Consider the following 27,961-nt stretch of genomic DNA (forward strand, 5'->3'; position numbering starts at 1 on the left):
AGTATATTGAATATTTTATTCATATTACACTTTGAGAAGGTAATTTTACTCAGTTTATATCGTTCATTCTAAATGATTATCAAACAACTTTTTTTTATTCAGAACAAACTTTATTCAAAGACTTTGAATCATTCAGATTTTAAACCATTCAGTGCTAAATCATTCAGTTTTATCAAACACACCCTTAATCTCTATCTCGATATTTTTCCCAATTAATTGTAGACTTTCCAGTTTCCATTCCCCGATTAGTAAAGTAAGGGGTGCGTTTGTTTGCCTCTTAATAGAATGGTTCAGTGCTCAATGCTGAACCATTCAGCATTCAGTGTGTTTGTTTCTGACCTCTGAGTCTGAATGACATATGGTGCTGAATGGTTCAGAATTCAGTGCTGAACAGTGGCGGAAGCAGGATTTTTCTTCACCGGGGGCGAATTTTTTTTTTTAAAACCGTAACAATTTTTTTGGCAAAATACGGAGTTTTTGGGACAAAAATTGGAGGTTTTTAGGCAAAATATTGAGGTTTTTGGATAAAATTTGAAGGTTTGTGATCAAAATTTGAAGATTTTGGGGCAAAATTTAGAGAATTGTGGACAAAATTTGAAGGTTTTGAGGCAAAATATGTAAGTTTTGGGGCAAATGACTTTTGGGTTTGGGGCAAATGACTTTTGAGTTGGGGGCAAAATAAAAAAAATTCAATATTTTACACTAAAATTTCGAAATCGACTGGGGGCGGGCGCCCCCCCTAAATTCGCCCCTGGTGCTGAACCATTCAGAGATGAAAGAATCCCTTAACCGTTAAGAGCCTAAATTTTCTGTAATTTTTTCCTCAAATCTTATCATGAACACTTAACTAACAAGTATATTGAATATTTTATACATGTTACACTTCGATAAGGTAATTTTACTTGGTTTATAGCGTTCATTATAAATGATTATCAAACAGCCTATTTTTATTCAGAACAAACTTTATTCAGAGACTTTGAATCATTCAGATTCTAAATCATTCAGCGCTAAACTATTCAGTTTTATCAAACGCACCCTAAATTGGTGCCTATAAAATACAGTCGTTTTTCATCATATATTCTATTTTCCCATTTCCAAATTCCCAAAGGCGGGAAACAAATCTAAATTTTCACAAAAAAAAATTATGAGAGGTCCCACCGGCCGCCGCCCTCCGACGGAGCGCTCCGTACCCGACCACCGTCTCACTACTCCAACTCCCCTCGATCCATGGCAGTTCTCCGGCGCAACATCCCGTCGCGATTCCGACGCCAGTTTTTGCTCCAGTCTTCCTTCCTCTGCCCATTCCGCCGGTATGAACCACCACCGTGCATCCACCGCCATCTCCGTCACCGACCGATCGTACCAAAACCACGCGGTTTCAATCATCAATTCCTTCCTCCACGATTGTTCATTTCAGATCTCATTTAAACTTAAACCCTTACCATCCAACAAAGACATAACTGAAACCCTAAAATTCGTTCTCTCACGTCTAGGGTATCCTACTGGCAACAAATTTGAAGATGATTTGATTATGTTTTTGAAATATTCAAATTGTCCGATTAAAATTAATAAATCGGCTTTTAAGGCGCCTGGAACACCTCACTCGTTTCCTAGTGTTTTAGCTGTGCTTCATTGGCTAGTTGAGCTTGCAATGTATAACCAGCATCTCGAAAGTTCGTCGCAGGTCTCTGGAGATGGTATGTTCAATTTTACTCTGACTACTTATTTGCATTATATTAGGGGAGATGATGAGGCTATGGATAGGGAAGATGAATGTTTCATGGAGAAATTGCAACAGGTATTTACATAGATATTGTTTGTCTCTTTAGTTTTTAGAGTACTAGGAGTCGTTCAGTGTTAAATTCCAGTGTTAAATCGTTTAGTGTTAAATCTCGGTGTTAAATTCATTATTTAAATACTTTTAATATTATTAAAACAGAAAAAAAAAGAAAAGAAAAAAAACAGAAAGACAGCGTTATCACTGCAACGGTGGAGCATAACGGCGAGATTTAACATCGGTTTAACGCCGGGACGGAGTGGCGGCAGGTCGACGTCCCCGGCGTTAAATGGTTTAAGTCGACTCCCAGAGCTTTTAGATGTATTTATTATAATACGTGTTAAGCGTTGAAAAATGGTGATAATAGGAGAAAAATGCGGAGGAGGAGAATTTGAAGATGATGGCAGAAACTGTGAAGGAGTTGGAGGCTCAATTAGAGGCTATGAAGTCTGGGCCGTCATTAAGAGAATCAAAAGTGGAAGAAAAGAATGTGATGGAAAAAGATATGAAGAAATTCAATGATTTGATTGAGCAATTGCAGGCACATGAGGTGAAAGTGGATAACCAATTGGAAGAAAAAGAGAAGGAGTTGGGAATTAAAGTGGAGGAGAGGAATAGGATATGTGAGGAGAATGAAGAGCTAAAGAAGAAAGTGGAGGAACAGGTAATTAATATGAGAGATGCAGAGAGGATGAAACGTGAGTTGCAGGCGGTGGAGAGAGATATCGGAGAGGCTGAAATTGAGAGGAACAAGTGGGAAGAAAAGTGTTGGGATCTAAACGCTGTTGCCGGGACGAAGCTTAAAGAACTTCAGGCTCTTCAGATTGAGGGAAACCAGGCTATTCGGAGGTATATTTAGTGTTCTATAAGTTTTTCAATAACGACTCTATGTGATATTGTTATCTAAATGCTGCAATAAAACCCGTGGCTACGATCAACCTGATCCATGCCAATCAAAACCGCACCAACCACCTCCTCCTGCCCAAAGACCACAAGGAACCACTATTTAATATATTTGTATTTATTTATGTTTGCTTAGTGATTTGATGTTCAACCAGTTGTCAATTAGTAGACATTCTTCGTTAGGGTGGCAAGATGGGTTAGGTTTGAGGAGATTCGTTCACATGTCAAAACATGTATGTTTTAACATTGGACATCGATCGAGTTGATCTATCGACACTTTTTTTTAATCTGTTTTAAGTTTTTTATTCACATGTCAAAACACATAATGATCCATAAGACAAGAACACCGATTCATTCGCTACCAAATATTTCAACATTGAAAAGGCACCAAAGAGAGTAAAGAGATGTCCACTACAAATAGTTCAAGAATTAGATGTAACTTGTCATTAAAAATATTGTTATATTTTTAACCTGTTTCAAAACAGGAGGGCTGATAATCGGTGTTTCGTACAAACTACTGAATCTTAAACGACTCTTTTTATAAGCTGTCGAAGATCCCTCACTCAACTTATTGATTACATCAACATTAAACTTGTTGCAAGCAGGGGTGGTAACTAGCCGATGAGATGGAGTTAATGTTGGTTCTAGAACTGAAAATAGGTCCATTTTACAGTCTTTTTCCACTCTATACTGTTTTTGAAGCATGTGTCTTACAGTTCTTTGTATCATGTGGCTCTTTTGCCTACGGCTACGAGGCTTTTTAAAGTTCTTGGATGATGAATTGAGTAATTTGCTTGTAGACAAGTTGCTTTTGTTTGTTGTTACACCTCGAGATCTGAAACGAGACTGAGGTTGAGGTGGAGTTGAATGACTACTATTTATTTTGTCAAAACATTCATGTGCAGATTTTCCAGCCACCTGATCTACAAAAGAAATTAATCGAAAATTAGCCTAAAAAACAGTAGATAACAATAAATAAATACTGTATAATATCATACGCCTTAGAAGGTATAACACACAAGATCTACATGGGGACACACTAGTAACGAACTTAACATAGTTGCCCAACCACGTACTTCTTAATAGACGCATTAGGTAATGGGTCATTATTATGCTGGTTTATGTTTGATTCTGTTATATTGACATGGAAGTATGTTGCACGCTGTGAGAATTTTCATCTTAACTCAACCTAATTATTGAACATTTAAGATAGTCATATGTTTATTATATTATATTTCCTTGCCTTATCAGTATATCTTAGTTGGGATCAGGACAATTTTAACATAAAATGCAGTCAATATCATTTGAACTGACATTCTAATGATATTTCTGGTATTCTTGATTTCTTGTTGATATTTTAGGTTGAAACTGGGAAATGATATTGTGTATGAGTTGAACGACAAAGGTACAACACCTTCAGAGGTGCTTGGAATGGATTATAAATCAACATTAAAGCCTGTACTCGCTTCCTTCAGTGATGAAGTAAAGAAAACTTCAATGGAAAATCTGGAAAGTTTGATTCATCTTCAGCAACAAGCACGTGACATTGCTGCAAAAATTGATGCCAAAAGAAATCGTATTGCCATGCTTCAGTCACGAATTGATGAAGTAAGTCTTTTAGATGAAATCAAGAACGGAATCCTAATAAATAGGGATTAATCATTTAGTTTTTACTAGTTATTTTCCTTTGTATAATGAAGCTATGCTGATTGTTTGGTTAGGTGGAAACTGAGTTGAACTCAATAAAGAATGAAACACAAGATTACATGTCAAGGTGTGCAATGGAAGCTAGACAGTTGGTCAATAACTTTGAAGCTGATTCTCATAAGGTCGATGTTGTCGAAAAGGAAGCTCATGAATTTGTTGAGGTAAGGTTTTTTTTTTTTTTTTTTTTTTTTTTCCCTAAGGTTGGTAATAAAGCAAATCTTATCATAATTACTTTACAAATTACTGCATGCAAAATAAGTTGAGTTTTATTAGGCATTTGAAGATCATAATGTTGGATATCCAATATGTATATTAGGTGAGTGTAGTTTGACTGTACGAACAACTTGAATGTGAAATGGAAATTTTGACACATTCACTTGTGAATGGGTTGAATTGGGTTATGTTTTATCTTCTTTGCGTGAAGCATAATATAAAAGAATCACGTTAAAATGTGTTATTCTTAACTCTATGAGCTTTGTAATTATATATCATAAACTTATGGAAAATGCTAATGACATAAGAAAATTTTTATTTAAAAAGAGTAGTACATTTGTATTTGTATATTAGAGGGTAGTTTTTTCCTTAAAATTTGGTGGTTATTTAAAATGTACAATGAAAATATACATGTCTAAATTTCTTAATGACAACGCGTTGTCATTAGCATTTTCCTAAACCTATATTCTAAAATGTCAACAACTTTGAACAAAAGGTGTTTGGGTCAACTCAACCCATACCAAATACCCGTTTTGTCCCGGTTTCATGTTGACCTGCTAACCGCCCGTGTTGCTACCTCTAGTAAAGTAGGTGAATGCTGTTGAACCATATGAATGATAGAAGACCGAAAATAATTAGCATATAGTATCTATGTAACTTTGTTGTTTCCATCACTTTGTAACAAACTACAGAGTATTTATTTGTGTAGAGTTCCAAGGCGAAGTTACAACAAGCAATAGCAGAAGGTGAAGATGAAGTACAGATGTGCGCTCAAGAACTTTTGGGATTGATTGACGCAGTGTCAAAGTACAAAGAGCATACTAATTCAAAAATATCCGAGATGAAAGATGCAGTTTCAAGAACTGCTGCTGATGTGGCAGAGATTCACAAGGCAGCGTTAACATCTACTATCAACAAATAACCCACCCGAGCTTTGACAGATGAATTCTTTGTTTGGTGTTAGTTACTCTCAAAAGTTGGTTGAACCTGCTTATGTGCTTTGCCTTTATGAAGTTTTTCTTTGTTGCTATATTTATTTTTGTGATGCTCTTAAATCTGGGAAAAAGTACAGTTATTTTGGATCATTATTATGTTGGACTGTATAACATCGTTATGTTTTGCCATCATATATTAGAACAGAAGGTTCACCTAAAATTGCCACGTATCGAAAGCAGCAATCTATAAGCATGCTCATTTGTTACGTATCAACAGGTTGTAATCTAATTATACTAAATTTGAGTTGTACACTGCCTTTGTAAAAAAATTACTTCCTCCATACCACACTAATAGTTCACGGAATAAAAAACGTTCAGTTTAGGAAATTTCATTATTACCAGTACTTTTTATTTTCTTTAATAGTTTTACTCTTATTATTATTTTGTTTTTAACCTATTTTTAGTATTATATGTAAAAGTTAATGACATAAAGAAACTTAAAGAGGTACATTTTAACAAATAAATCTCAAAAAAATTAAAATTTAGAAATTAAATTTGGGACCAGGAAGCATATAAAAAAAATAAAGAGATCTAAAAGATGTACATTTTAACAAATAAATATCAAAAATGTTAAATTTTAGAAGTTAGTATTTTGTATCAAAATAATAGAACATTTTAGTTTAGTATTAGTGATTACGTGATTCAATTAGAGGTGTCTCGCCTAAGTTATGGCAAAGACTACCACATGTCAACCATAAGCAAGGGGATTACCTATTCTATTTTCCTATCTCACTTATGTGTGGTTTACATATGAATGCTACAAAGACGGTTATTTATGGCATCAGTGAACCCCTATCGAATTTTGAAGCTCTCGTCGAGTTGTTTCATTGTTCGATTTACACTTTTCCATTCGACTATCTAGATATTCCAATTCGTGCAAAGGTGAAACGTGAAGCTAAAGTTGGAAAGCTTAAGAAGGAATTTTTTATGCGGTGAGGATTCCTCCGAGTATAAAATGTCATTGATTAAATGGAAGATTGTGTGTTTATCGAAGGAGTGTGGTGGTTAGGGGTGGTGCCTCTTGAATTAAAGAATCTTACACTTTTTGCAAAATGATATAATTCATTCATGCCCGCTTTAGAAATCCATTGTGATCAATTCGTTTGGGTCACAACGCCTGAAAATGTTAAAATATATATTAAATGTTTGGATCACAAGTCCTCACATACAACTCAAATATAGATATAGATATAGACTATATATTAAATTAAAAGAAATATAAGAGAAGTATATGGATGAGAGAGAAATCTCTTGCCACATTTCTATTGATACTACAATAGAGTTATATATACACTTACATACCGGTAAACTTACCCATTTACATCACCACTCCTAATATATCATCACCACTCCTAATATATCGTGTACCCACTAATACATGTCGCTCACTAATTATCACATGAATACATGATCCTATTGGTATTGCATAACTAAAACCCATGTAAGTGTCACGTACGTACATCACACTTGGTAAACCTGTGCTACCAATTAATTAAACATAACAATTAAGAAATATTAAATTATGATATAAATTGATTAACCAAACAATCACCCCCTTAATCAATTTATTCATACCACTCAATCACCACACATGTAACATATAACGCGACTTTTCCGAACACGCTCAACACCATCTCGACTTTTCCCGAACACCAGACCTCTTCCCAGGCCACGTCCATAGCCATCTCGATTTGAACCTCCATAGCCACAATGCATACAACCGTGTGTCTTCTCCTTTTTTTTTTACAAACTTGTTTAAAGAGTCTTTTACACCATCCAAGAAACCAAACCTTGACCCCAGGCTCTACCGATTTCTTGTCCCAGGTTAGTCTCTTTTTACGAACAGGTTTTAACGGCCTCATAGAAACCTTCAACGCCACCTTTTATAGCTGCAACTTTCCCGATCAAGTTGCTCAAGAAGCTCTTCCACCACCTATGAAAACAAACCGATTTGGTTATATCGCTTTCTTGTACTCCGGTTTAGGTTCTTCTCATGAAACTCTTTCACCACCCAAGAAAACAAACTCACCTGGTTATACCGTTTTCTTGTACCCCGGTTCAGTTTCTTCACAAAAACAACATGATCCTAGTTGAAATTGCTATCTTAGCTTTTAATACCAAGTGTATGATTGATTTAGGTCCACCAACATGTCCTGCATATAAGCGCAAGAGTTCTCTAGTACTTTAAAACCAATTGGTGGTAGAGAGAGGTTCCTCTAAGCTTATATACAAGCAGTTATTTCTTTCATTTTCTTATGTGTGACATAGTTAACCGATTAACTCCGACATAAAATAATAAAAAATGTTAAGTCAACATAATTTGATGTGTTACACGAGGGTGGAACACCGCCCTTGCTACACTTTTTTCTAGGTACTCAATTTTTTTTCTTTTTCGTTTTGAAAATAATGAATACTTATATAAAAAATGAAAAATATCTTTGAAAAGAAAACATCGAACAAACTATCTATACCGAACGTAACATTCAAAAATCGAACATTCAATCGATACGATTTTGGCCAAAACTAAACAAAAAGAGCCCAACAAACACAAGAGACTAGACAAAACATCCAACCACACAAAAGGAGAATAAGTACTTGTGCTTTCAGGTGAGTGAGACTATCTTTATGGATGTGATTACACAGTGATCAGTGCGATGCTTATGTTTAGACTGTGTAATGAGTCTGTGACCCATGCTATGACCATATGTGATTATGTGCGCACCCAGTGAACGTCCTAGTGTTTTTGGGCGTAAGAGGTCAACACTATTTACCTTAGTGTCGAGTAATAGTGTTGGGCCCGTGAGTTACTGATTTGTGGTATAGTGTGAATGACGAGTGCGTCACGTCTGGAAGACTATACCAGTGATTTAGTAATGGGGGTTATCGGTAGATTCTAGCTTGATCAACTATGGGTTGCCGGTCATCTTGTGTATGGCGTTAAGTAATTTAGTGACCGGCGACTTTAAGTTGTGCTTGATGCTTGTAGTGATGTCCACCTATATATTGTCATTCACTTAGCGTTATGGTAACTCCCCACAGTGTTTTGCTCTGTAGGTGTGTATTAGCATCTTTTGATCGGTATAGCAAGGCGACTGAGGATATTTGACATAGTGTCACTCTGATGTTTTTGTAATAAATAATATATTTGAAATGGTTTGTAGTAATAACGTAACACATGTGATCTGTGTAACCGTATATTTATGCATATTAAACATGACGTGTATATTGATAAGTCTTCCGCTGTGAACGTTCATTTAAATAAAATGTGTATGTAAAAAGTACGGTGTTACAACTTTCTCATTCATTTAATCTTTCAAAATAATGTGGATATATAGTCAACTTACGTCATTATACATAAATGCATTGGTAGGTTGGTTGGTTGGCCCCAGGGGCGAATCTAGCTTTGAAGGGGTGGGGTCCTATGACCCCACTATCTTAAAATTTTTTAGAACAATGTACTCTTCAAATTGTATATGACACCACTAAATTTAACTAAAGGACCCTATATATTTTTAAAATTTATAGTTTTTTTGAAGTAAACAACCACTAAACTACCTTTTAAATATAATTAGTTTTGAATTTTTTTTTGAGATCCTATTGAATTTTCATCCTAGATTCACCACTGATTGGCCCATTTGTTGGAGATGATAATGGTGCATGTTAGAACTATGCACTTTTTTTTTATCTATACATTTTTGCTTTTATTACCTTCCAACTTTCTATTTCTTAATTTTCTCCGGAAACTATTTTTTTATTTTTCCACCATAATTATACTTATAGTTTGACATTTTCCCCCCTTATCATTATATTTATGTTAATGTTAAATGTTTATTTCTAACTTTTCTTTTAAATGTTTATTTCATTTTTTTATATGTTCTAATTGCAAGATAAAAAATAAAATCTTTTTTTAGAAAAAAAATATCTTTCTTTTTTCTTTTATTTTTATTTTATCTTTTCTAAAAACAACTTTAAGTGTTATCATTAAAAATTATATTAATGTAAAAAAGTTGAACATGAGGTGGTTATATTTCAAAATTATTTAATTCATATTAATGTACACATCTGTTTTTGATGTCCAAATTACATGATGACAACTTTAGGGTTGTCATTAAAAAAACCTATTATTTCCCTTTTCCTATTTTCTATTTGTTACATTAAGTTTGTGTTGTATAATTCATATAAATAATCTATGTAATGTCAAGCGTTGAGTTTTATAGCAATTATCGATATATGTATTGTAAATATATTTCAGCGGCAATGCGTGGGCTGCCCACATACGTTGTTAGAATCAAAATCAAACCAAAACTCAAGCTCAAGCTGTTCATTGACAATCTTAAAATGAACCAAAATAAAAATGAAACTCTAATTATTAGCATCGGTGAACCAGTAAAAAAACTATATCTGAATGAGTCGATTAGCGGCGTACGTGTTCTCTCTAAAATCTATAATGATTGTACGATGTACAAGGATGGCCGATTATATCGACTCATCGGACGGCTACGAAAATGCAACATCAACTAATTCATCTAAAGAATAAAATCGATATATGTGTGTCGATACTTGTCGATTTGATTATTGGGAGAATAATGATAAGACCTCATAGAAATTTTCATCGATTGCTTGGGTAGGGTTTTTAACTTTTAATCAAGAAAATATAAAGGCATATATAATGTAAGGAGGGATGGGTAAATTGGTCCTAAAGATTAATTTGGTTGTGTATGAAAAAAAAAATTGTTCACGAATCAACACTCATATTTTTAGTATAATACATATATAATAATAAAAATAATATAATTATTATGGATTATATACAAAAATTTTGGAGTTAGTTTATTTGCTTTCTCCACAAATATTCCTTTTTTTTTTGTTTCTCTTATTATTTTTTATTTATTTATTTTTTTTGTTCAATTTTTCGCATTTTACTAAATCACATCGCACTGCGACGTGTACTCGTGTAGGTCAACCGTCCCACTGCAACATGTGGGCTTATATCCCTCGTTTTTACCTTGACTTGTAAAAACTACTCGTAAAAAAACATCATCCTTTAGTGTAATTTGATCAATATTACTTATGAATTATGATTATGAAATTATGATTTACTCCATATAAAATATGAATATGATTTTTTGGATGGATCTTCTCCGATAACATTATAGGTCATGTTATTTTTATGTAAGATGTATGACTAATAAATAAAATTTAGAAATTTTGAATGGTAACCCTAAGAATTATTATTAAGAAATTAAAATAGTCATGTTTTAATTATACAATGAAATTTCAGAAATAAGTTCCATTAACAAATAAATTATTATTAAACTACTAATTTTTCACAATTTGCTTTTATTGATTAGAGTTCTAAACAGTTTTTTATTTTTATTATTATTTTTTATTTTTTATTTTATTAACATGAGTATCCAATAAACAGTCATTGCAGATGTAACGACCCAACCCGTTATCCAACCGAATACGCAAAATGTTTTTTTTAACAGAAGAGTGCGCGGCGCGCAACCCTTGCTATGCGCGGCGCGCACAGAGCCCATCAGCTTCTGTCCGGATTTTCCGTTTTTCGTTTAATGATCTCCCACTTCTCGACACTTTTAGACGAAACGGTTTTCACAACACATAATATTAGATAAAACTAACACGTTCCAATAATAAAATGAGTTTTACGACACCGGACTCACATCGGCCGTTTTACGACTTCCATACAAAATACAAGTTTTCGACCACATGATTTTTAACACAAAATAAAGACCGAGCATGACGATTGGGGATACGCTACCCAATCCTAATCAATCCAAAAGCACGTCTTCTAAAGCAACCTACGCGAGTCCACTAGTTCCTACGCTTACCCGAGCCATCGCCTCCATGCAAATCTATAAAAAATGTAAACAACGAGAGGGTAAGCTAACGCTTAGTGAGTGAGAATATACTACATACATATATATGTATAAAATGGACACGCCACACAAATAATCAAATAACACATACCGGAGCATTCAAGTATAAAGCAACTAACTAAGCATACCGTGCGAGCGCTATACAACAAGCTAACAACATCAACAATATAAGTACACCAACGACGGTGTGTACAACGCCAATAAGCTACACCCTGAGGGTTAGCTACATCACAACAATACAACAATAAAGCGTAAAACGACCAAGGTTAACCCTTTAACCCAATACCAAAAGTCAAATACCAAAATACCAAAATGAAGATTGGCCGAACTACACGAGCCTTAGTAAATCCGCATCCACACGAGATTACTATCTTCAATACCTCAACACATCGAGGTTGGCCGAACTACACGAGCCTTAGTGAATCCGCAACCACACGAGATCACTACCTCAATAAGATGACCGAACTACACGCGTCATCGTGAATCCGCATCCACACGTGATCCACTTCTCCAATCACAACTCAATACCAACCCTTCACCATTGGGGTTGTATAATCCACATCACAAGCATATGTGATAACGTACACACAAAGTGTGCACCTCGCCAAAGGTGGTCAACCAAAACGCACAACCGTGCCAATTGGACCTATTACACAAGTCCATCAAATCCACCTATATGTGAAGTGAGCTCTATAACCGAGAACCACTTCACCCGACCCGCACCCATCCTACACATACATATGCACATAGGATATTAACACTCACCTTGTCGTATTGATGAATGCAACAGAACAAATCCGCAACACGTTAATGGAAAGTACCTATTCCATTATCACAATACAAACAACATGCTTAGAGTGGATTTACAAACCAACTCAAAATGACATTTAGTGCAATTTCGACCAATTGCACTTCCAAGCACGAAATGCCCCCAAACTAACCAATAATCACTAACACAAGTGAAAATGGTCCTAATACGCCAATTAAACTCAAACACAAGTGTTAAACACTTATCATTCTCAAAATCACCCATAAACTCAAATTTTGACTCAATTCAAAATTAGTCTCTCAAATACACTAAAAGGGTTCCAACACTTCCATAATCACCAAACCTAGTGATTTAACCCAATTCCAAGTCCTAAATCATGGCCAAGTCAGTTTCCAACCCAAATTCCACCAACAACAACAAACCCGATTACTAGCAACAATGAACTCACTTCAAGAGTTTAAATGGGTTTCTCTACAAATTCAAGTTCAAACCCTAACTTGAATATCAAAATCAAACAATGAAATTCGGAGTTAGAACTTACCACAAAAACCAAAACGTAGCTAGGAACGAGGTGAACAACTTTAACACTCGAGCTTTTGATCAATTCGAGCTTCTTCTTCTCCAAAACCCCAATTCTCTCTCTAAAACACTCTCTCTCTCTAAGAATGGATGAGAGTGTTAAATGGATGTGAAAGTGATCCAAAATTGGATCCAAACCAGCTGATAAGCTCTCAGATCCGTCCTCGAGTGAAAAGACCAAAAAGCCCCTCATTAAACTCTAATTAAAACGAAACAGAAAAACTGTCCCAGATGGGGTGCGCGGCGCGCACCCTTAACCTTGCGCGGCGCCCACAGAGGTCAGAACAGCCTGCCAGTTTAATAATTCGTTCCACGCTTCACCCACCTAAGTACACCATAAATACTCTATGTACAATAAATATTAGGGTCTTACAGCAGAAGAACCACCGTAGCCATGAGGGAGAATAACTTTTATCGTTGCAATGAATCGAACTATTAACCTCCACATTGAAAGGCCAGAACCTTACTATGCTACCACCACCTTCATGATTAAACTAATTTTATTTCACTTTCACAAAACACGTGAAATCACGAGTTATGTTAAAAAATAACTTTGAGAAAAAATAACTTAATCTTTATCCCGCTATTTCCCCCAATTATTTGTAGACTTCGCATTCCATTTATTGAATTGGTACCTATAAAATATATTAAAACTTAAGTTTTTTTTTTTGTTTTTTTTAATATTTCAAAAAAATAATCAAATTATCTTCGCATTCCCCAGTCGGATACCCGAGACGTGTGACAAGGGAATTTTTAGGGTTTCAGCCGATTACATTTATGCTATTTTTATCTCATATTCTTTTTCATCCTTATTTATTCCTCTCCTATCTACCCCATTCCTTTCTACTCAAAAAAATCTCGAGAACAAAACGGCGGAAGGGTTTAAGTTCAAATGAGATTGGAATTGAACAATCGTTTTGGAGAACTGAGATGGTGGTCGGGTACGGAGCTCTCCATCGTAGGACGGCGGCCGGTGGTTTTTCTCGTAACGTATTCGTGAAAAAGGCGGAATTTGGAAGTAGGAAAATAGGATCTCCGTCACCGACTGATCGTACCAAAACCACGCCGTTTCAATTATCAATTCCTACCTCAACGATTGTTCAATTCAGATCTCATTTAAACTTAAACCCTTACCATCTAACAAAGACATAACTGAAACCCTAAAATTCGTTCTCACACGTCTCGGGTATCTGACCGGCAACAAAATCGAAGATGATTTAATTATTTTCTTTGAAATATTCAAATTAAAATCAATAAATCGGCTTTTAAAGAAAACTTCAGTGGAAAATCTGGAAAGTTTGATTAATCTTCAGCAACAAACACGTGAGATTGCTGTAAAGATTGATGAAGTCAGTCCCAGTCTTAAATTGCTGATTTGAGTTATAAATACTCTATACAATGTCTTGCACTTAGTTACTGACTATGTAACTTCTAAGTGGTATCCCCATTACAAAGAAAACGAAAGAAAAAAATGGGTCTCTTTCGTTGGAAGAATTCTACATTCTAAATCTAAAGGCGGATATTAGGGTGGACCCACTGGTGAATTTTGGAGGACTATGTTATTTGTAACACATTTTATATATTAAAAAAAATTAATAATTAAAAATCCTAAACACGATTACAAATTTATTAAAAAAAGTCCTAATCACGATTACAAATTTATAAAAAAAAGTCCTAAAACGATTACAATTAAAAACCTAAAATTAAAAGTTAAAAAACTTAAAGTCCTATAATTACTTATTAAATCCTAAAATTACTTATTAATTCCTAAATAATATAAAAATAAAAATAAATTAACGTCCATAGCGAGTGGGAGATCCCGAATCATGCGAAGACGTATCATCATCTCGACCGTTCTTCGCCGGAAGGCTCCACACGTTACGCCAGTACAACGTGATACGTTTGTTCTTCAGTTTTGCTATTCCGACCATCCGTTCCCACACGGCATCGGAACAAAACTCCTTGAACAAATTCGTGACCTCGTCACAATACCAAACGTCGGCGGCTTCGAAATCAACCCTATCGTGTATAAAACTTATTACGCATTCTACATCCCAGCCGGCGACGTCTAGATCGTTGAACGATTGAGTTTGCCCGTCGTACCAATAGTTTCGGTTGTCGGAAAGTTCAACATCGTGATGAACGTCGAGGTTGATGTAGCAATGGTTGGCCATTTTTTTGATTTGAAAATTGTGGAAATGGGTTTGATTGTGTAAAATTTGAGAGTAAAAATTGAAATGTTGTGTGTAAAAATGAGATGAAATGAGTTATATTTATATTTAAAATTATGTATTTAAAAAAAAAAAAAAAAAAGGTAAACGGCTCTATAGCCGTTGGGGGGACACAGACGCCACGTGGACCAGTAATATTCGAACAGCAAATCTAACGTTTTTTTTCCGTCAAAGTCCTAACTAACGCTTTCAACTAACGGAAACTGACGCCCCGTTAACGGCCGTCAGTTTTCGTTAGTTTTGCCACCTAATCTAACCTTGGCAAATTGACGGAACGTTAGATATGGTCTAAGTGTGACAATATATGGGACTGGCTGGTTGATCATTGGCCTTAAATATACGTATCTATGGTAATCAATTATAACAACCAACTAGAATACATATCTTGTATTGATGAGACAGATCAAAAGCAAAGCACACTGTATTATATTGAAGGCGTTTCCAAATTACATGATTTCCATGCCAGTACTTGTATCGTACCCAGGGGCGAATTTAGAGAGAGAGGGAGGGGGGGGGGGGGGGGCGCCCCCAGTCGATTTCGAAATTTTAGTGTAAAAATTTGGATTTTTTTTTCATTTTGCCCCAAACCCAAAAGACATTTGCCCCAAAACCTACATATTTTGCCTCAAAACCTTCAAATTTTGCCCACAATTCTCTAAATTTTGCCCCAAAACCTTCAAATTTTGCCCACAAACCTTCAAATTTTATCCAAAAAACTCAAAATTTTGCCTAAAAACCTCCAATTTTTGTCCCAAAAACTCCGTATTTTGCCCAAAAAAATTGCTACGGTTTTAAAAAAAATTTCGCCCCCGGTGAAGAAGAATCCTGCTTCCGCCACTGATCGTACCCGCTATTTCTCCAACAACTTATGCTAAATATTATTGATTCACCATTCAAGAACAATAATATTGATTCGCTTTTTCATATAGTATAATACAGTAGATTATCATGCACTAAGTAACGTACCCTTAACATTATTTGTAGACAACTGTTTTCCTTTGGATCGTAGGACCACAAATATTATCAAATGTTTAACATAAAAAACTAGAAAAACTTATTTTATTGACTCGTTTAAATTGTTACAAATTCCCAACTTCGATAGACCGATTCCACTTGTGTTTTGTAGTGGGTGCTGGTGAATGTAATCATGTTTGACATAAGGATTACATTTTGAGGTCAATTTATTAAAACTGACTTTTAGATGGAATCGAGAACTGAATCTTAATAATTAGGGATTAATCATTTGGTTTTTACTGGTTATTATTATTTTTCTTTTTGGTAAAGAGTTTTACCCGGTAAATATTGTATTATTAAAAATTAAAAATAATAATAAAAAGAATACAAGAAAGCACAAACGACCTCAAGCGCACCTTGAGGCCTCACAAACAACCAAACAACCAAGCTAGAACCTAAACATAGAAAATAGTAGCAAACCAAGACACCTAACAACCTGCCTAATCACGGAAACAACCTATAACCAACCTGATTTCAGGCCAAACGTAGTTCTTTCCTTAGAACAAGTTTTCGAGGCCATGAACTCGGCAGTTTCATCATTATCAGCTTCAACATCGCTTTCTTCATCAATTAAATTAAACGCCTCTTTATTCAAAGCTTCGAACGCGTTCTGAGTCTTCACTTGAGAGCTTTTACTTGTCTCAACTTTTGGTTTCTTTTTGTCACCCACACTACTCTTATGCAAGCCATTATTAGAATCACTATTCGCCATGGGCCTATATACCAATTTTTGCTTCGGTTTATTCACACTAAAAGTAACCTTCTGCTTGTTTTTGCCCTTTGTCACCTCTTTAGCCACCTTCTTGCCAACTACCTGATAACCATCTTCATCGTTTGACTGATTACCCTCGGTAACAGTCACCACTTTTGGAGTCTCCACTCTTATATACTGGGCATCTGAATGCCCAAAAATAGCACAACACTTACAACGCGGAGGTTTCCATTCAAACTCTACCTTTAAAGTACATATAGTTTTGCTCTTTCCATCGATACTAGGAATCGCCATTTTAATAGTATCCTTAAAATCCTTATCTGACGAGACTTCAATCAAAGCTCGAGCAAAATTAGGCCTACCCCACGACTCTAGACACATTGTGCTCGTGTAAGAGTCCAACCTCATCGGAGTACCAATATTAGAAGCTATTACACTCAACCCGGATTCAGTAAATCCCACTATTGGAATAACGTGGATCTTTACCCATACCGGGACACGTGTTAAGTCCTCCTTTGTTAATGGCACATCAGGGGACCATGCATTGAGAATAATAGGGATTGAACGAATAATCCACGGGCCCGATTCCAACACACCTTGCAATCCAGTGTTCGAAGCAAACTTAAAGAAGAAGAAACCTTTAGAGTTCATCATTATTTTTTCCAATCCGAACTTCTTCCATACGTTCGTAACATAGTTTTTAACAACCGGATATGCAACTCGTTTGCCAAGAAAATATCCATAAAGAGTATTATTATACCGCTCATTCACTTCCAAAATAGATGCTAGCGGCAACTCAACATCTATACCTTCGTCCAAACTAGCAGAAGGCTCAATGAACCTGAAATTCACTGTCTTTTTGTGAGCGCTTGATCCCCCTGCAGCCTGAAGATACGAACCAGAAGGCATTTGATTACTTCCATTCTTAGCCTCCATCAAATCACTAGCTTTAAAATCTAAATGAGTTGCAACATGACATTGTTCATCATCCTGAATCAAATCTATGAATGATTTAACTGGAGATTTTAAGAGATCATCTTCCTTCGAAACACTTTTACCCGAATCTACATGTCCTTCATATAACACATGAACATTGATTTTAATGGAACCATCTTTAATCTCCAGGGACTCATCTTCAGAAACATCAGAGGATGTATGCACACCGTGCTTATCATCCATGTTGGTAGGGTTTAATTCCTTACCCTCTAGATCACCAATACGAACCTCTGAACAAGAATCCAGTACCGACTGAGCTTTCAGTTGCGTATTAATCTCTTCCTGATTAACTCCTTCCTGTGACGAACCATCAGTGGCCAAATAATTTTCAGATGAATTGACACCAATAGGACGATTTCTTAGGGAAACATAATCTGTAGTATTAGGGAAAACATAATCTGTAGTATTTAGACTATGTTGTTTTTGTTGTTGCTCCAGCGGATCAGCCTTGTTATCACGATCAGCCAATTTTACAGATTCAGAGGATGACTAATCAGAATCATCATTCTTACCCGCGTCTGTCTTCAAATCAAGATCAATCGTTCGACTACGTAAAACTCTAGCCTCTGATTCATGGCCTTTCTTCTTCTTTCCCCCCCATCAATCAATATACTTGTTAACAATACCTCAGATCAGATAAGGCGCTCAAGAATTAATAATAGAATCAAAGAAATAACGTTGGAAAATCAAACGGGAAGAAGTCGCCGTTTGTCATACGAAGTTTACGGAGGATAGGGGTTTTTGTGTGTTGGGTTTTTTAGTTATTTTTCTTCGTATAATGAAGCTATGTTGATTGTTGTAGGATTAATGTGCAAGGTACAACATACAACTATATGGCTAAATTCATTTGAGCCTTCGGGGTCACACATATATACACCTAGACGTCAAATGAAATATATATATATGAGATGTATATATATATATATATATATATTGTTCAAGTAACAAAACAAGTTGATCAAATATACTCCGTATCTTTGTTATTAATAAAGATAAGAAAAGAAAAAAAAACGTGTATTAACAAGCTGACTAATTAAATATGGAAATGATCTTCCAAATCTTTTCAAATGATCTTCCAAATCATCTATATAGTCTAATAAATCTCTAAAATGATGACATCATCATTAAGCTAAATTACCCTTTTTCTTTTATAATGATGATGTCATAATTATATATTAATTTAATTAAAAAATAATACAATATCTTTTATAAAAGGAAATATTAATCTCTCTAAAATTTTTATTTTTATTTTTCTAAAAAAATTTAAAAGGCATTTATTATTATTAATAATTATTATTATTATTAAAAATATAAATATTCAATTTTGAGCAAACTTTATGTTTGTAAAATCAACCACAAGTTTCTTAATCGGAATTCGTAATTCCACGGGGCAATAAACTAAATGAATTTAACATTTACATTCACTAAATACTTAAAACATATCATTAAACTCATTAAACTGTTTCGTTTAAATAAACCCGTGTTTCCACGGATCATTTCACTAGTTTTAACATATAATATTATATACATGTTGGCTGTTTTGGTGTGTAGACAAATGGGAAAAAGATTCACAAATCACTTTTGAGTTGATTTTACATCTACTCATCAAATATATATAGAAGATAAGTGTTGCCAAGAAAGACACACAAAAATATTAAACAATACAAAACCTGGGTCCCTCTTGTTGTTGTGGTGTCACGAGAAGACAAAGAAAAAGAGAACCAAATTTCGTTCTTTTATTTTTAGCTACACAACTACAAAACCACATTTGATTCTTTTTTGTTCTTTGGAAAGAAAAACGAATAGATATCGGAGTATTATTTATTGTATTAATATAACTTGATTATATTAATATTAATAATAAGTTACTTGGGTTTGGACTAGCATCCATTGACGTTGTTTGAAGTGTAGTGTGGACTATCCTAAGAGATGGTCATACTTTTGATCATAGGTTTCTCTAATTCAATTAGTTTCTTCAAGAAAGGTTTCTCTCCGTTCATCAGTTTTTCAAGAAAGGTATACCGTTAACTCCTCTTTTGTTTTTTATATTTATGACAATTATTATGGTACAATTGGATCTCATTGGGATAAATTAATCATGTGCATGTTTCATTAAATATAAGAATATTTAATCTTGTAAATGTTTTATGAAATAATAAAAGATTATTATTTTAACTATCCGCTGCGTTAATCTGAATTGTTAAAAGTACACACGGTTTTCCAACAGTGGTATCCGAGCCGCTTTTACACCATTTTAATTGTCATGTGATTTTCTTAAATCTAGCTTTGTGGTGAATTGGTAAAATTGAAACCTTTACGGTTTTTAAAGTCAACTTAGTTGATTTAGATTTTAACCTCACGACGCACAAATAAGATCTAAGAAACATCACTAGTTTTACATTTTGAATTTATTTACTATAGCTTGAATAATTGTTGTTTTTTTTTATTCCATGGTTATACACATGCATTGTAACCATGGACAAGCCATACTTAGATTTTAATAATGTAGTTATTAAAATTGTGATTGCACGCATAGCCCATAATGCCCCGACCTATGTGAGATTGTTGTGATTATTGATTATGACAATATTATGTCATGTTGGTTATTTATTCTATTAGAAAGGCCATTTTGAAGCCAAAGTTGTATTATATTTATTTTTCATTTTCATAGTATTGTATTTAAGTTTATTCTAAATTGTAAAAGTATTAGATTAGTTATATTTTTCAATTTTAAATAAATGTAATAAGATGAAGATTAAAGATGAAGATGCAACGTGGAGTTTGACTTAGAAGATGGCGAACAGGTCAAGTTGACAACGATGGCGTTTGTCAAGTTTTCACTTGATTCTTGAATTAAGTGGGAGCTACGATATTACCCTTAGTTTGACCTCTTGATCTCATGTCAGCTCATGGGATCAAGCATAGGATTTTTGGGCTAGGCTATGTGTGTGTGATGCATGGTGTGTTTTAATTTTGCATTTATATATAATTGTTGATTAGAATATATATGCTAAATGTTTTTGATGTAAACATTAAATAAAACCGGTAACGAGTTTCAAATATTAAAGTTGATGATTTTAAAAGGTTAAACTCTTACGAGTTTAAAGTTAAATAATTTTGAGACTCAAGTTATATATGTTTTTGATGAAAACATTAAATAAAACTCTAAACGAGTTTCAAAGATTAAAATTGATGATTTTAAAATAAGTTAAACTCTAACGAGTTTAATGTTAAATATTTTTTGAAACTCAGATAATATATATGGACGACATTTTTTAAAACTGTTTTAAAACGATAAACGTTTGTGTATTTGTTATTTTTGTGTTAGAAATTAAATAACAAATCCAACACATAAACATGATGTGCGTAGAGGTCTATACAAAATAGTTATATTTTTATAAGGAAAATACTATTAAATACGATACAATTTTACACAAGATATTTATTTATTTATAGAATGGATATACCTAAACCTTGCTACAACACTTATAGGCAGTGTACCTAATCGTACAGTAGTGTAGTTTTTAGTAAGTCCGGTTCGTCCACAGGGAACTCGCCAAGTTTAATGCTATATATTTTTTTAAAACTATATTTGTAAATATATAAGTAGTATTATTATTATAAAAGGGGTTTTTACCGTTTAATGACCGGTTTGTCGATTTTAAAACTTTAGTCGCAGTTAAAACCTAATGTAAAATATTAAAAATAAATATAACTTAATTTGAAGCGTAAAGTAAATGACAATAATTAAAATGCGATAAATAAAATAACGGTAAATAAAATTGCGATAATTAAAAAGTACGATAATTAAAATGACAATAAATTAAAGTGCGATAATTAAAAGTGCAATTAAATATGAAATATATAAATTATACTTATTTAAACTTCCGTAATCATGATGTTTGACGTGTTGATTTTAGTTTATTACCATGGGTTAATTGTTCTTTGTCCTGGATTATTCGATATGTCCATACGGATTTGTCCATAATAGTCCATCAGTCATAATCATAAAGTGCGGAAGTCTTAGTCAAATTATTCTTATTCCCGAAGTCAAATATTCCAACTAATTGGGGATTCGAATTGTAACAAGGTCTTAATACTTTGTTTAATGAATACACCAGGTTATCGACTGCGTGTAATCCAAGGTTTTATTACTTTGTTAACAATTACACCAATTACCCTTGAATGTAATCCACCCCTGTTTCAACAAGTCTATTAACTATTAATCCAGTTCCGTGTCCGGTAAAATGAACAATTATTGGTATTTATAGATATCCCGCCCACCGTACCCAGTCAAGCGTATGTGGTTATATATAAATACGTCAAATTATAAGTCTATATATTAAATTAACGAGGTATCATTTAGTTAATATAAAGCCCATTAATAGCCCATAGTCTAATTTCCACAAGTGTCGTTCTTTTATCCAAACCCCAATTATGGTCCAAAGCCCAATTACCCAATTTTAATATTTAGCCCAACATCACGATTACTTCGGCATTAAATAAGCATAATAATAACTTAGCTACGAGACATTAATTTAAAAAGGTTGAACATAACTTACAATAATTAAAAATAGCGTAGCGTTACACGGACAGAATTTCGACTTACACCCTTACAATATTCGCTAACATACCCTTATTATTAGAATTTAAAATTAAAATTAAAATTATAATATATATATATATATATATATATATATATATATATATATATATATATATATATATATATATATATATGTATACGTGAGAGAGATAGAGAAAAAGATATATAAAACTGGCCAAAACACGCGAAATTTATAGATGTGGCCTGATACTTGAGGCCATGCGATCGCATGGTTTTTACTCTTCCAGGACATGCGATCGCATGGCCAGCTGTGGGAGTTCACATGTCTTTGTTTTCTTTCTTTCCGACAGTATTTAATATAATATATAATTTATAAATAATTTATAGAATTATTTAAATATTATATTATATTTGTGTGCATAGTTGACTTGTAATTTTTAGTTCGTTGCGTCGAGCGTTAAGAGTTGACTCTGGTCCCGGTTCCGGATTTTCGAACGTCCTTGCGTACAATTTAATATCTTGTATTTTGCGTTTTGCGGCTTGTACTCTTGTAATTTTGAGACGTTTCTCATCAATAATTGGAACCACTTTGATTGTAATTTGTACTTTTTAGCTTTTTGGTCGTTTGCGTCTTCAATTCGTCGAATCTGTCTTTTGTCTTCACCTTTTATTATTTAGACGAATATCACTTGTAAATAGAACAATTGCAACTAAAAGCTTGTCTTTCTTGAGGGATAATGCTATGAAATATATGTTCGTTTTTAGCATTATCAAATATTCTCACACTTGAGCGTTGCTTGTCCTCAAGCAATATAGTCTTGAAATAAAAATACTAGAATCACTTCTTTATTCTTCACACTTTGTACATCAGTGATTTCTATACGGCGGTATGAACAATGGTAGTAACGATGTGGTTTACAGTCCCACATGAATATAAAAATTTAGATCCTTAAGGAAATTGGATCTTTATGAAAACATTTGATCTTTTGAAAATTAAATCTAGCTTTCACCCTAGATAAGTTTTCTGGAATAACCCTTCACCGGTGTTTGCAAAATGTTTTTGTGGGTTTGGTGGGTTTCAGATTTGAAAATTTTAGCTCAAAACTTATGGTTTTGTGTCACCCACTTGCTAACCTTGTATTAGGAAAGCAACACTATATTACCTTTCGATAAACTACCGTCCATTTGTAAAGGAAAGCGTTGAACAAGCAGCTGTTAAGGCAATGTCCCATGACGTGCTTTTAATTATGGTCTATAACGTGTCAGATGCAATTACTATCTTTTGTAGGAGCAATAGTAAAGCTCACCCTATAATTTTTCGGTCTGGCACAAGGTCCCGTCTTTGACCATGATATGCAACCACCGTTCTTACGGTTGACACCCGATTTGGTTCAGGTGACCTAATGAATTCCAGGTGAATTCCTAGGATTTTACGTTCAATGGTAATGAACGCATTAAAAATGGGTTTTTCAGAAAATAAATCGGTTTGTAATTTTGATCAAAATATTTTCTCGTTCAAGCTCGAGTTTAGATATCATTGAATTCCATGAGTTTGTAATTCTCAATCTTTAAAAGTCAATCTCAAGGATTGAGTAATATCAGTCTTAAAGGCTGATTTTTGATCTTTAAGGAGATTATCCTTTTTGGGGATCTGATTCATTAGTCTTATCAAGCTAATTTGCACGGCGCCCTCCTCATTTTACTAGACAGATCCTCTCATGGTCAGGATAAGTCTGACCACTTGGCGACCCTGTTTGATGCTGAGGTCCGTGGATTTCCAGCTAATTTTTGAGAATACTTTTCAAGGTTTTTCGTACACTCTACAACTGGTCTGGATGACAACTTCATGACCTAAATCAAGAAGCGCGTTTTTTTTCCGGAAGACTTTACTTCCTTTTAATGATGGAATTGATTCATCGTGTAGATCCATCTTTCTTTCAAATATATTACAGTAAATTGGGTAAAACTGATAAAATTGTCCAAAACAAAAGTATCTTCAGTTATCTGTACAAAAATATGTGACATATGTTTTAAATAACTTGGTAAATTTTTTCCACACTTGGCTTTTATTTTCCTTTCTTTGTCTTTTTATTTTCCTCTATTCCATTTTAAGTGAATTCTAACATTTTGGTTTGTTTCTCAATTTATGTCCTTTTCGAGGTAACAATAATTTCGGTGTTAACACCTAGCTTTATCGTTCATAAATATGTATAAACATGATTTTGAATTCATTTAATTGAAAATTTTGAAAAATTTTACTAGAATTGGGTAGTCAGTATATAAGATTAGGGCTGTTCTTTATTATCAGAGAGCACTAGATTCTAATACAACTACCGCGTTACTAGTATTTTTAATGGTAACCAAGTGTATAAGTTAAAATTTTAAAAATCTGAAAGAATTTAACCCCTTCCCACACTTAAGATCTTGCAATGCCCTCATTTGCAAGAAATCACTAACAATTTAAATTATTGAGGGTGATTAGCGTAGAAAAATGATTAAATTTTACCAAAGTTTCCAAACATATTGGCGTTTGTTTGTTGAATGATAAATGGTGCACATCATTTGTTCATTCCATCTTGTTGTTACATCACATTTGTTTTTCGTGTTGTCGTCAAAATTAGTAGCTTTTGCTGAACTAAATGCCAGTCTTTGAAAATGCGCTGTTTTACCCTGTTGTGTACATAAAATAAAATACATACAATACAAATATAAACATGCATGGTAATTTGAAATGGGACTTAAAATTTTACTTTCAAATCAAATATGAAATATTAGTACAACATAATAAATATATTAAACATACATAAAAGTATCAAAATATAATGTGTTTAAACATAAATAAATAAAAATAATAAAAAGATAAAAATCATAGAAATCACCAACGGGAACTATATCAATCTGGATAGGGGTTCCAGTTCATGTCGTCGTTCGGGTTCTATGGTTGGTGATAGGTGTACTGGTAGGCCTGGTTATGGTCGTAGAGAGTATATGGTGGTCTCATCTCGGGCTGGTGTGGAGGATAGTAAGCGGATCGGGTCAGAACGTAGTGATCCTGAGGTGACAGCCGGCTCATGATCTGATGCTGATGATAGTCTCATCTATCATGCTGTCGTTGCCTAGAATACTCGTACTCATTCCGGGCTTGCCACTGCTCCATCCGACTAAATCTCTCCCCGTTTGTCATATCTACCTCATCTACACGCTGGTAGACGTCAGTCATAGCCTCCCTAATGACATCCCTAATGTCATCCGCTTCCTTCATTTCCTCATCTGATCCTCTCTCTACCTGTGGATGACTACCAACATATGGTATTGCCTGATTGCGTCTACTTTTCAATACCTTAGCACCCTGATAGACCCTCAATCCTAAAGGCTCAACCTGTTCCCTACATTCCAAAAGTGGACCCCCTTGAACCCCAACCACACCCAAATACTCACCAATGAGAGTAACAAAAATACCTCCTCCTATTATTCCCCCTTCCTGTATTCCTTCCACCATCTTAGACAAATAAAAACCAACACAGTAAGGGATATTAACAAAGCCTCTTGGGTCTCGAATACACTTTAGGTAAAATAAATCATGTAAAGTCATTTTCTCCTTATTGTGACCTCTCTGTGTAATCGAGTTAGCCAAAAATCTATGAATTATACGAAGCTCGGCATTGTTAATATGTAAGTAGGAGTGTTTTCCTTCCAACGTAAAAACATTATAATCTGACATACGCCTCCAGACGGCGTTTGCGTCAAAATTCCTATCTACCCTTTCACTACGATAAATCAAATTCATACAATCGGGTAGTAGTAATTCACCAGGAGTATATATCTGCAAAGCCCTGGCCATGTCCAGCATGGACATCCTGTACATCCTACGGCCAAGTATAAATCTAAGAAAACTTCTATCATCTAATCTATCTACATCCGCATTTAACGCTATAGTACTCATAAGCTCAATGCACCATTCCTTATATACAGGTCTACGAATGGTGAATAAATGTTCCCAATCGTGAAAAGAAGAGCTGCCATACCTTTGGATCAAATGCTGTCTAACTGAGTTAGCAAGTTGGACCCTTTCCAAAGGCTCCCAATTGATTACCCTTGGCACTTCTACATTTTTCAGTATCAGTTTGAATTTGTTACTTTGATATGTCGGGTAATCTCTCTAGCTTCTATCGAATCTCAGATTAGGATGCAACGTGTGTTCAGGAATCGTTGGGTATTCTACTAGCGGATGCATCGGAAATACTACAAAGGCATCAACAAATTGTAGCGGATCATAATAAGGTACGTGTTGATCAGGTTGATGTTGTTGTTCCTGTTGTGGTTCTTGTTTGGGTTCTGGCTCGTATTGCATTTCTGGTTCAGGTTCTGGAGCAGGTTGTCTAGATGATGATGATGCACCATCAGTATTAGTAAATCTCTGCAAGACACATTAAACACAAAATTTGTGCATCCAAATATGCATTAGTGTTAGCAAAATAAAACTTAAAACAATTATAATAACATGTTCAATCAAAATTAAACTTATACACATTTTCACAATTTTTACAATTCTACACATTTTCAAATAAGCATATATGAAAATGTTTACAAAGTTCATAAGCATTCAACTCAAATAACATGTTAAAACAACCATTACTAGCAATTAAACAAGTTTCAAATGGCATTTATATCAATTTAATCAAGTTCATGAATTTTATACCTAAAAAGTCCACTTTAATTCTCAAAAATCATGTTTAGGATCAAAGTTTGGATCATTTAGCTACCTAAACATGTTACACTACTTAATTTAGCAATAATTCATGACAAAAATTGGCCATAACCTGTTTATATCAAAAAGTCCCAAATTGCTCAAGAACACAAACCCTAGATTCCTAAAATTTTTGAAGTTTTTGGCTTCAAATCATGTTAAATAGCATCAATCTAGGTTATACATGTATAAAATACTAACAATTTAACTCTAATTACACTAGAAATTAACAAAATTAAATTAGGTAAAATATAGCTCAAGAACATTAAAAATCAAATTTAAAGAGGTTTAGGGATGAAATTGTTACCCTTCTTGATAAACTTCTTATCAAATTCATGATTAGAGCGGATTATAGCGAGAAATTTGGTGAAAAAATGATGAAATTTGAGAGGTTTTTGGAGAGTGCTCGTGTTTTGTGTGTGTGTATTTTGTGGACAGAAGCAGACTCACTGGGTTTTATGATTCTGACCAAAAATTAGGCCTCATGTGATCGCATGAGGTTGAAGGCCAAACCCCATGCAATCGCATGGGGGTCTGGTATTTTTTTTTTAATTATAAAAACCATTACTTTTAACACAAAATAATTAATTAAAATTTAAAAATTTTGTTTTCCTTTTTAGGAGTGAGGGCGTTTCGGATCGTTGTCCTAGTCCGTCTCTCAACAAAGTTTTAAAATTTGTTACTTTTTTTAAGCGTCGTTTTAAAAGCAAAGATTTTTGGGTTTTTTAAATGTTTTTGGCATAATTTAATTCAATAAGATTAAAAATAATGATAATAAAAATTCTCGTCCCTCCCTTGGGTAGAGCAATTTCAGTTCAACGACCTAGTTTTCAACTCACGATGAATTTTAA

At 34.1% G+C, this 27,961-nt stretch overlaps 1 protein-coding gene across 1 annotated transcript; it reads left to right on the forward strand.

Annotated features, from left to right (window-relative positions):
- Positions 1 to 1,120: 1,120 nt before the first annotated feature.
- On the forward strand, positions 1,121 to 5,675 carry LOC139890849 (kinetochore protein NDC80 homolog). The gene is made up of 5 exons (XM_071873778.1): positions 1,121 to 1,798; positions 2,145 to 2,626; positions 4,042 to 4,288; positions 4,402 to 4,548; positions 5,310 to 5,675. Exons 1-5 carry the CDS (start codon positions 1,145 to 1,147, stop codon positions 5,520 to 5,522), a joined length of 1,743 nt encoding a protein of 580 aa, XP_071729879.1. The 5' UTR covers positions 1,121 to 1,144; the 3' UTR covers positions 5,523 to 5,675.
- Positions 5,676 to 27,961: the final 22,286 nt, after the last annotated feature.

This window comes from Rutidosis leptorrhynchoides, chromosome 2, assembly GCF_046630445.1.
Source record: "Rutidosis leptorrhynchoides isolate AG116_Rl617_1_P2 chromosome 2, CSIRO_AGI_Rlap_v1, whole genome shotgun sequence".
NCBI classification, from domain to species: Eukaryota; Viridiplantae; Streptophyta; class Magnoliopsida; order Asterales; family Asteraceae; genus Rutidosis; species Rutidosis leptorrhynchoides.